The sequence below is a fragment of the Parus major genome, chromosome 5 (assembly GCF_001522545.3).
Source record: "Parus major isolate Abel chromosome 5, Parus_major1.1, whole genome shotgun sequence".
NCBI classification, from domain to species: Eukaryota; Metazoa; Chordata; class Aves; order Passeriformes; family Paridae; genus Parus; species Parus major.
In genome coordinates this window covers 5755341-5765594 of record NC_031774.1, presented here as the reverse complement: position 1 = coordinate 5765594, position 10254 = coordinate 5755341, and the positions used below count along the sequence as shown (strand labels likewise).

Sequence of the window (10254 nt, the reverse complement as noted above, 5' to 3'; positions counted from 1 at the left end):
CAGCCTGGCTGGGTCTCTGCCGATGCCGGTGCGGGCTGTGCCGTGCCGAGCCGAGCCGAGCGCAGCCCGTGCCCGTTCCCTGCGGCCGCGCCGCCCGCAAATGCCCGGCGGCGGCGGCGCGGCTGACGGGGCAGGGGCGGGCCCGGTGCGGGGGGCGGCTCGGTTCGGCTCGGCTCTGGCGGCGGGACCGCCTCGCCCGGGCGATGCCTGAGCGCGGCGGCGGCAGCGGGGGGGCGGGCGGGTAGCGACAGCGGGGACGCGGCGCTGCTGCCCTGCCTTTCCCTGCCCGCCGCTGGCCCTTCCCCCGCCCCTCCCCGCTCCGGTGCGCGACTCAGCCGCCGCTCCGGGCAGGGAGGAAGGGCTGGGAGCCGCCTCCCGCTGCCCCCGGCCGCCCCCTCCCCATGCAGCCCGGCCCGCCGCTGGGAGCCCTCCCCGGGGGGATGTTTCTGCGGCCGCTGCCGGGATAACCGGCGCGCCGCCCGCCCCCGCCCCGGACGGAGGATGCTGCCCGCGCCGTGGCGGGTTCCGACTCGGGCAGCAGCGGCCGCGTCCGCCTCCTCGGCTCCGGGCAGCGTCGCCGGGGAGAGATGAGTTCGCGGCACCAGGCGGACTGGATCCCTTACAGGTAGGGGGAGACCCCGCGGGAGGCGGCGGGTGGGGCAGGGGCACCGGAGCTGCCCCCGGGCAGGAGCCGCCGCCCCTCGGGGGGTCCCCGCCGGAGCCCGCGCCTCGGTCGCGGCGCCGGGGCGGTCGGACCCTCCGCGGGGCGCGGCGGGGCGGCGGCGGGTCCCGCCGGGGGCAGCGGATCGCGGGCCGGCCCGTGCGGGCGCTCCCCGCTAGGACGCCCGGTCCCGCTTCCCAACTTCGGGCCGGTGCCGCTCCGCGAAGTTCGGGGGCTGCTCTCGGGGCGAGCTGTCAGCGCCGCGGGGAGCGGGCAGGGCGCGGAGCTGTCCTGCCCCGCGGCGGGCGGAGCGCTGCGCCGTCGGTGGCGGCCGCCGCGCCCCGGGCTCGGGCGCCGGGCCCGCGCTGCCCCCGCCGGCGGCGGCTCCCGGAGCGGGGCTGCGGGCGGGCGATGCGAGGGGCGGCCGCGGCCGGCCGTGCCGCCATGGCGGGGAGCGGGATCGCCATGGCAGCGCCCGGCCCGCGGCTGCCATTGGCTCCGCCGTTGCCATAAGCTACGGGAGCCGCGGCGGCGGCCCGGGAGCCCCGTGCGTCAGCCGAGCCGGCCCCGGGAGCGCGGAGCCCCCTGCCCTGCCCGGCCCCGAGCGCCCGGGGGTGCAGAGGGAGCCTCTGCGGCCGGAACGGGCGAATAGTTTGTGCCGGACTTGCCGGACGTAGGGGAAACCGAGCCGAATATTTCGCCCCGGGCGGGATGGGCTGTTCTAGTAATAGACCCCTTTCCGAATCTGCTATTCAGAGTATATTAGTATTATGGGTTTGGGTTTATTTATTTATTTTTAGTTTTCCTTAAAGTGTCTTTCTTAAGCTGAATTTTTACAGAACTAAATCAGGAGGGGTTTAACAGGGCGCTCTGAAAACGACAGAAAGCATGTTTCTTTCGTTTGTTTGTTTGTAAGTGAAACAAGGTAGATACAGTAACGTGGGACGAGAGGACACAGCCTGAAGGTGCGCCAGGGGAGGTTTAGGTTGGACGTTAGGAAAAGGTTCTTCGCAAAAAAGGATTATTGGGTATTGGAAGGAGCTGCCCAGGAGGGAGTCACCATCCCTGGAGGTGACTGGATCAGCTCCTTCCTGGAGGAACAGCTGGATGTGGCATTCAGTGCCATGGTCTTGTTGACAAGGTGGTATTTGGTCATAGGTTGGACTAGATGATTTCAGAGGTCCTTTTCCAACCTAGTTGATTCTGTGATAAACCTTTTATTTTTGTTGTTGGTAGAGAATCACGGAATTAAGAATATGTACAGAGAGCATTTTAAAACAAAGACAGCTGCTTAAGCAGGTCAGTTGTAGTTTGCCACATTCTCAATGACAGTGTTTGTAGCAGACGTATTCCACAATGTATGCAACGTGAGCACAAATACATCACTCCTTAATGCAGAGAAAAAAAAAACCCAGATAACTGCACAAGTGGAAATCTGCTATTTTGATACGTGCACATCATAGTTCAAATCAGTTGAGGAATTAAAAAGAAAGAAACATGATTACAATGAATCTGAGAATATTGCCACTCTCTCAGCAATAGCACTTTCAGCCCATGCATTTTGAAAAGATGTAAGGAATTGGCAATAAGGCTTCAAAAACGACTAGTGGATGCATTCTGATGCAATTTGAAGCCTTGTAATGAGGACAGAAATACCAGAGGAACAGCTGTTCACGGCTCATCCTAGCAGCAGTGGAACAGTTTCTCCGTTCTCTCGCTGTACACAAGGCTCTGCAGAGGCCAATGCCAAAACTTTGCTGAGGGGTTTTATAGCAGTGGCCTCGAAGAGGGAAATAAAACATCTCTGCTTCTTCTCAGTGCAGCATGGAGAAACAAAGAGAGGCAAAGCAGCAAATCTTCAGAGAAACACAGATTTGCTGGTGCTCATCTTTTCTAATACAATGTGATTCTTGAATGTTAACAATGTGTTTATGGTCAGAAACAGCTGAGGACTGCCTGAAACCAAAAGGCAACCAAACCATGGCTCTGCTCTGAAGTGTCTCTATTTAGGCTTCTAACAGCATTCTTTCAAGAAGCTGCCTTATTTTTCAGTGTTCAGAGGTAATTCTTGAGTATCATTGCAAATCTTATTGGACTTGTGTGTGTAAAGCATCTTCCAGGATCCCCTAAACATACTTGCCCAGGAAGCAGTGGCTTGTGAATGCATATGTGACTGAATTTACACATGAAAGTGCTGTATGAGTAAATTAGGTCGAAGTACCATCTCAAGGGAGTGACATACATCAGGAGGAGAGACCTGATGTGCATCCCTTGGAACAGTTCATCTTCTCTCCGAGAGCAAAATGCCCCATGCTTATGTTCCCTCTTGCTTTGCATTCTTGTTTATGGTGGGGAGTTCAGTGGTTGCTGACTCTCAGAGCTTAGAGGAAGGCTCACCACCTTTTTTATGGTCTTGGTGGCATGTGACAGCCATGAGTGTCACTGCTGCTAGTGTAGGGGACTGCATAGGCTGCTGGGCATGCTGAACTCTGAAAAGATGTATCCTTCCAGCAGTGGAATGTATGTGCAGCTATATACCTGAATTAACTCAGGCAGAGAAGGATTGTATTTCTGCTAGTAAAATGCCATATTTTTCCTTTCAAGTGAAATGAGCCAGAGGGAGACAGTTCCATGTGTGTCATGTACAATTCATTAAGCAATCCACCTGCGTGTCCACAACTGACAAACTTATACTTCCCCTTTTAAGATGCTGAGAACATTTTGAGTGAGTTAACAAAAAATAGGCAATTTTTTCAGTGTCAGTGCCAGTTTGTGCTGAGGTCAATAAAAGATTCGCGTTATTTGTGAGTTTGTGGTTTCAGTATTTTACCCTTATCTCTTTTCATTCTCTCTTATGTATTCTGCTTTTGAAACACTAATAGCCATAGGATGGGATTTCAGTTTGCTAATGTTATGAAAAATAGTTGGGAAGCTGTTTTTTATAGGTAAATATATTGCCTTTATTTTCATGAAACACCTTTCATAGATGGAAATTTAGGCATATGATTGGGCACTTACATAAAGCTAGACATCAAGTACAATCAGCTAGGAATTCCTTAAATTGTACCCCTTTTTAACAACGTCTCTGCTTTATGATAAAGATTCAAAATAGTTTAGACATAATTAAAAATAAATCAGTTGCAGTCCATGTAGCTGCCCCCAGCCCCAAAAGTGGTTTGCAATGGAATTTGTGAGTAAGATGTAGCTTCTTGAAGAATTATGTTGTCAAGCCCAGTACTACTTTCATTTGGAATCCTTCAGCAATTTCCAGTAGAAAATACAATGCAGAAATATCTGGGAATCACTACAAATTCACAGGAGTTCAGGTTTTTGCTCAAAAGTGTGTTTTTGTTTCATATCTTTTTCTTGAACTCATTTTTAATTTATAGCATTTCTTAAATATAACATATTCATTTTTTATTTTATGCTGGTGTGTCTTGAATAAGTAAAGACATTCCTCATACTATAAAACTGCAGTCAAATAAAACTGCTGCTCAGTAAGATCAAAGAATCAGTAAGCTTGGTTACAGTGAGGCCCCAGTCTCTATTATTATTATTTGTTCTTATGTTTTCAGCTGTTTCTTTAACAATAAATCTTGATCCTGTAACTTTAAAAGCAGCATTTATACAACGAGCTAACCTGTTCCATGAGAAATATCTAAACACCACCAGCTGAAAAGCCCAATCCACACAGGAATCGATTTAATACAAGTCCCCAGAGCTCTCTGTAAGTGTCTGTGTGATGCTGCTGAGCCTTGATTTGTGTGGATAAACCTGCCATGGCCTGTGGGCACCCCATGAACTGTGCCCTGGGGGGACCTGGCACTGAGGGCACTGAAGGCACTGAAGAGAGCAGATCACACAGCCTGCATTTGCAGTGGCATAATATGTCTTGATGTGTACATGATGGTGGTAATAATACACATTATTTTTGTTTGTGACAGCTTTTATTATGCTCAGTTTTTGTAGCTTTCAGGAATTTGCTCTGAAGTTTTAAGGCTGTGCTTAGATATTGCAGCTATAAACAGTCACAAGTTATTTACTTGCAGAGGCAAGGATTACAGTTGGAAGAAAATTGTGGAGCACAGCTGGGTTGTAAATTCATGAATCATCGCAATTAGGGCAGATAAGAAGATTTCTGAAAGTGTGATGTGTAAACAATTCCTGGAACAAGAACGGCCTTGGAGACCAAGGGTATCCCACACTTGTTTCTGTGCGTGTGGTTGAGTAGTGAGATATTCCATACCCTTGAGTTTTGGCATTGTGAAGGCAGCAGTGCAGGTGGAGTGCTCACCTTGCTGCAAGGTGCGGTTTGTGACCGAGAGCATCACTACGCAGGCGGGCTCCCAGCCCTGGGGAATGGCATGGATCATTTACAAGAGCTGCTTTTTCTAAGGAAAAGAGTTCAAAGACTGTGTCTGTCCTCTTCTCTTGAAACAGGATGTCTTGTCTCAGGCTATTCAGTGTATAAAATTAGCCTTGTCCTGTGCTTTTAAAACATTTAAGTTAGAGCTCTCCCTTAATGGAACTCTGTGCTCTTGCATGGAGCGCTCCTGCTGCGGTGCATAGCGACTCCTGCAGAGATCGAAGGTGGCTTGCCCAGAATCAGTGTGAGGGAGATGGCAGAGGAAATTGCTACCCCGAAGCCGGTAGCCTAAATCAACCAGGCAGTAAAGAGAGGTGGGGAAAATAAGTATCCCGAGCCGTGGAAGTTGCGGGGTGTTGGCTTAAATGGAAATGGGACAAGGCTCGAGAGAGATGAGCTGCAGAGCTGGGCGTGAAACCTCGCTGTCTTGTGCTTTGCAATGTGCCAGAGGTGGATTTCAGTCAGGGGCTTTGCCACCCCTTGCACAGGCGTTGTGACAGTAAGTGATGCAGCAGCTGTCCCAGAGCACGGCCACCCCCACCACCTTTGCGGCATCGGCAGCCAGATTGAGACGAAAACTGATTTTTTCACAGGCCAATGTGTTTCTGGTAGCAACAATCATTTGCAGGTTCCTGGCAGTGACAATCATTTACAAGCCATCTGTGCCAGATTTGGATCACAGCCGGGAAGTGGATATGAAATGTAATGTCTCTCCTCTTGCACTTCCCTGAGTCGGACAGTTTGGATTCTTATGCCTGAGGGTTTTTGGACATTCCCTGGAGTGGCATCCATTTAGACATGCAAGCAGCAGTTTTTCTGGAAGGTGGTACTTTTTATTTAGTAACTAAAAATTGCCATTCTAGAGAGCTGGATTCTTTTCACACTTCCTCCTCGTTTTTCTTCCTCTCACACTAATGACTTATTTTCTAATTCATGCTTTTCTGTTCTTTCAACCGATGAACAGATTTTTTTTTGCCATTTTTCCCTACATCTTGCTCTTCTTGCCTCTTTTTCTGTTTTCTTTCCTACTTAGAGATTATTCATGAAAATAGAATTCTGTCTTGCCAGCTGTATGGCGCCTGCAGAAGATACTCTTCTCTGTAATCATTTGCTATTTAATTGGTATTTTATTGTTATTTAGCTTTTAAAGAAACCCATCCCAAATTCTTGTTGTGTTACTTAAACGGTTAGTACATTTGCAATTTTTAAAAGCTGAAATTATTTATTTTGCAGATTATTGAGAATTGATATCAGTATTTACAGTGGTGTACTCTGAGAGTAATGCCTTAAGCATGGATATTAAAATGGGTGTTTATTTTGTATCTTGCTTACTGCTGAACCTTTTGTTCCTGTGAAGGCCAGTAACTGGGACCAGGAGATGCCCTTCTTGGTGACAGGTCTGTGCCATGCACAGGGGGCAGGGATGGAAGAACTGTTTTCCCACAGTTTTGCAGTCTCTTTTATCTTGATGTAATGGCAGGGAGATGATGATACCAGCAAGTTCTGAGGACTCTCAGCTGAGAATGTAACACCTCTCTGGGCCCTGCTGTCATCTACATAATGCTGATAACACGCAGGTACACAGCAAGGCAGTCTACGGGCTGGAAAATTTTCAGTTTAGAAAGCAGGTACAAGAAAGGGGCACAAAATGCAAGTGGAAAGCTCAGGGTGATTGCTGGCATGTTTGTTTTTGGTTTTTTTTTCTTTCATTTTTATTACAGGCATATGATCATTAGTTTCTTTGGGCTATCTGTTCCTAAGAAAACGGGAAGTCAGGGGATACTGGCTTAGATAAGGAGATGTGCTCTCAGGGATGGGTGTACAGAGTGTACAAAGGTAACAGTGGGAGAAGGTGGAAAGAATGGAATAATTATTTTGGAAGAGCATATGCCATAAAAGACAAAACTTTTTTCCCTGACAGTTATTTTACGCCAGGCTGTTTTATCTAAGCCTTGATGGCAATGTAATTTATGTAGTTTATATCTACATAGTGTAGCTTCATGACCCTTTAAAAGCTCAGTTTGCTCTATAATTAAATTACTTTTTAGACAGTTTTGTATTTTATTCTTTTATGTTCATAAGAAATTAAAAGATATATTTTCTTTCTCTTTCAGTGATTACAGCAGAAGTAGGTTTCATACTTTTGTATTGTTATTAAGTTGAGGGATTACATATTTATCTATTTTTTAATCCTTAAAGGGAGATGGTGACCCAATTGAAAACACTTCCTCCTTCAGGGAAATGCAGTAGGCCCTACAGAGCAGAGGAGAGCAACTGCTTCTGCCAGGACAAGAACTTTGCAGTTTGGATATTGATTTTGTGCATTCAGACCAGCATCCTTCCCCCTGAAAGCAGGGGTGCTGTAGAGACTTGGGCTGCCCTCTGCCATCCCTGCAGTTGTGTGGTTGCTTGCAGGGAGCTGCCACAAAGAGGTGGCACCAGAGCCTTTCTACTGACTTAAAAAGGGGTTGGATTGGTACCATCCCCTTCTCTGAGCCCATGTTTTAGCTGAGCAAATAAGGGCAAGTGGTCTATAATGCATGAATATGCCAATGTTCTTGTGAGTGACACGCTTACCTTGCTCTCTGACAATGCAAGTGCCCGAGTCATTCTTTCATGAACTTGAGTTCTAGCTTGGATTCTCAGATGTTTATGAAAATTGAGTCTTGAATTGCAAATTTCAGTAGAAACCTCGTGATCCCTGTTGTGATGCATGTTAACACAAGCCTGTGAATATCATAATTCATGATTATTGTAACTCATTTGACACAGGTAATGAAACCACAGCATGAAGTTTTTAATGGTAATTTTAATTCCAATCACAGTTCTAACTACCGGCAGATGAGATATTATGAGATGAAGAAATTCCTTGATTAGCTTCAAACGATGACTAAGTTGGAAATTGTATTTGCAAGTGAAATACACGTACATTGGTATTTGATCTACAGTTAGGGAAGGGATCTGAACAGTTCTGTCTTTCAAATTTGGTATCAGTTTAAAAGAAAAATGAATAAAGTTGAAGACTAGGTATCTGCATTAGCTGTTCCTGTGCCACAGCAAGCAACACAAGGAAAACAGGTCTGGTTTTTTCCAGAGCAGGTTGTTGCTAGCCCTTACTACTACAGCAGCATTTTCACTTGGCTGCGGTAATAGCAACAAAAACAAATTACATTGCATCATGTAGCAATTCTCACTTCTGAAAATTTGAGGAAATTATTGAATGTACTGTGGAAATTAAAGAGTAGATAACTTGTCCAGACAATGACTTAGACTAACTGCTCCTATCAAGTTGAGTGGAAACCGAAAGACTTAAGACACATACTGTACCCTGGAATTCATCCCACTATTTTTGGCAGTTATAAATCCCAATACTCAAGCCAGGAGTGTGAATTTCCATTAAACAGTGTTTTGCAAACCTAGGGATTGCTTGAAGTCTTCTGTGCTAAAACTTCAGCTCAGTTGTTCGGGTGAATAATGCCTCTTTTGGGACACTGCATCTGTAAAGCAATGTTAAATAACTTTAAAGGTGTCTCTACACACCGTTGAGTCAGACCTTGATAATTGATTCTTCCAGGTTACTGAATCTTAAATCATTCCACTGGCTGTTGCTGCAGATTTAAAAAGTGAAGTGTAAGGTTTTAGAGAAACTTTTTGTGCTTGCCCTGAAGTAACATTAACATTGTTTTATTGTGTCCTTAAGATAGAGCTCACATACCTCTGCATGTAGTGCATTGTTACATCTCTGCAATCATAGAATCTTTTGGTCAGCAAAGATCTCCAAGATCATCAAGTCCAACCATTTATCCCAGATTGCCAAGTCCACCACTAACCCATGTCTCTAAGAGCCACATCTAACACAGGTTTTAAATACCTCTAGGGTCTCGACAGCCTGTTACAAGGCTTGACAAATGTTTCAGTGAATAAGTTTTTCCTCATATCCTCATATCCTGTCAAAACCTGACCTGGCACAACTAGAGGCTGTTTTCTCTCATCCTATTGTGAATTAGTTGGGAGAAGGTACCAACCCCCACCTGGCTACAGCCTTCTTTCAGGTAGCTGTGGAAAGCAGTAAGGTCCCCCTGAGCCTCTTCCAGGCTGAACACCCCCAGCTCCCTCAGCTGCTCTTCACAGGACTTGTGCTCCAGACCCTTCCCCAGCTCTGTTCCCTTCTCTGGACTCGCTCCAGCCCCTCAATGTCCTTCCTAAACTGAGGGGCCAGAACTGGGCACAGCACTCCAGGTGTGGCCTCACCAGTGCCCAGCACAGGGGACAATCCCTGCCCTGGCCCTGCTGGCCACACTATTGCTGATCCAGGCCAGGATGCCACTGGCCGCCTTGGCCACCCTCTTGCCGAGTGTCCATCTGCTGTTAAAGAGCACCCCCAGGTCCTTTTCCACTGGGCAGCTTCTCACCCACTCCACCCCCAGCCTATAGCACTGCCTGCAGTTGTTGTGACCCCAGGACAGGACTCAGCACTTGGCCTTGCTGAACCTCCTGCAGCTGGTCTTGGCCCATCAATTCAGCCTGTCCTCTTGCAAAGCCTTCTGCTCTCCAGCAGATCAGCCTTCCCACCCAACCTGGTGTGTCTGCAGACTGACTGAGGGAACCCTTGGACCCCTTTTCCAGATCACTGGTAATGGGCTGCATCAGAAATGCACAAGTGATTCACTCCTTGGAGTCAAGGTGCAGTTCAGTCAGGGAGGAGCTGGGGACTGCCATATTTAAATTGTTTCCTGTATATGTGTTAGGTTGTGTACAGCTAGCTGGGAATCTGCCACAGCACAGTTAACAATGGGCATGTAACTTTTAATGTAGAATTCATTATCTGGTCTGAAATAGGAATATTCATTTTTGGCTATTAAAAGAGCACTAGCCACCTATGATCCACCTAATCTAGGCTCTGGCTTTTCAGAATACTAGGAGAATTCTTGGATCTGCCAAATATATTAATTAAGAAATACTGTATTAATACCCAGAGAAACTGGGCCATCAAATCAGAACAAAAAGATCATGACATTGCTAGAAGTTTGAGGCATCCTGGAAGATGCCTTTTAAATGTTGGCTATTTCAAATAATGGTGTACTGTAGCATTCTGGCAGTATTGATGCAGCTTGAAAAATTCTTAATTACCTCCTTGGGGCTTGAATATAATCTCAGATTTTGACCCCTTCCCTTCCCTTCCCTTCCCTTCCCTTCCCTTCCCTTCCCTTCCCTTCCCTTCCCTTCC

General features: G+C 47.2%; 1 protein-coding gene across 7 annotated transcripts in view; it reads left to right on the top strand.

Annotated features, from left to right (window-relative positions):
• The first annotated feature begins 280 nt into the window (after window positions 1-280).
• TUB (TUB bipartite transcription factor) overlaps window positions 281-10254 on the top strand; it is a 76700-nt gene continuing 66726 nt past the window's right edge. For 3 of the 7 annotated variants that reach the window (XM_019006919.2, XM_019006916.2, XM_015630272.3), the window contains exon 1: window positions 283-625. In XM_019006919.2, coding sequence (XP_018862464.1) covers window positions 588-625 — 38 coding nt within the window. In that variant the 5' untranslated portion in view covers window positions 283-587. Of the gene's footprint in view, window positions 626-10254 lie in introns of all 7 variants that reach the window. The other 4 variants (XM_019006920.2, XM_015630275.3, XM_019006917.2 and 1 more) reach the window with 3 other exon arrangements.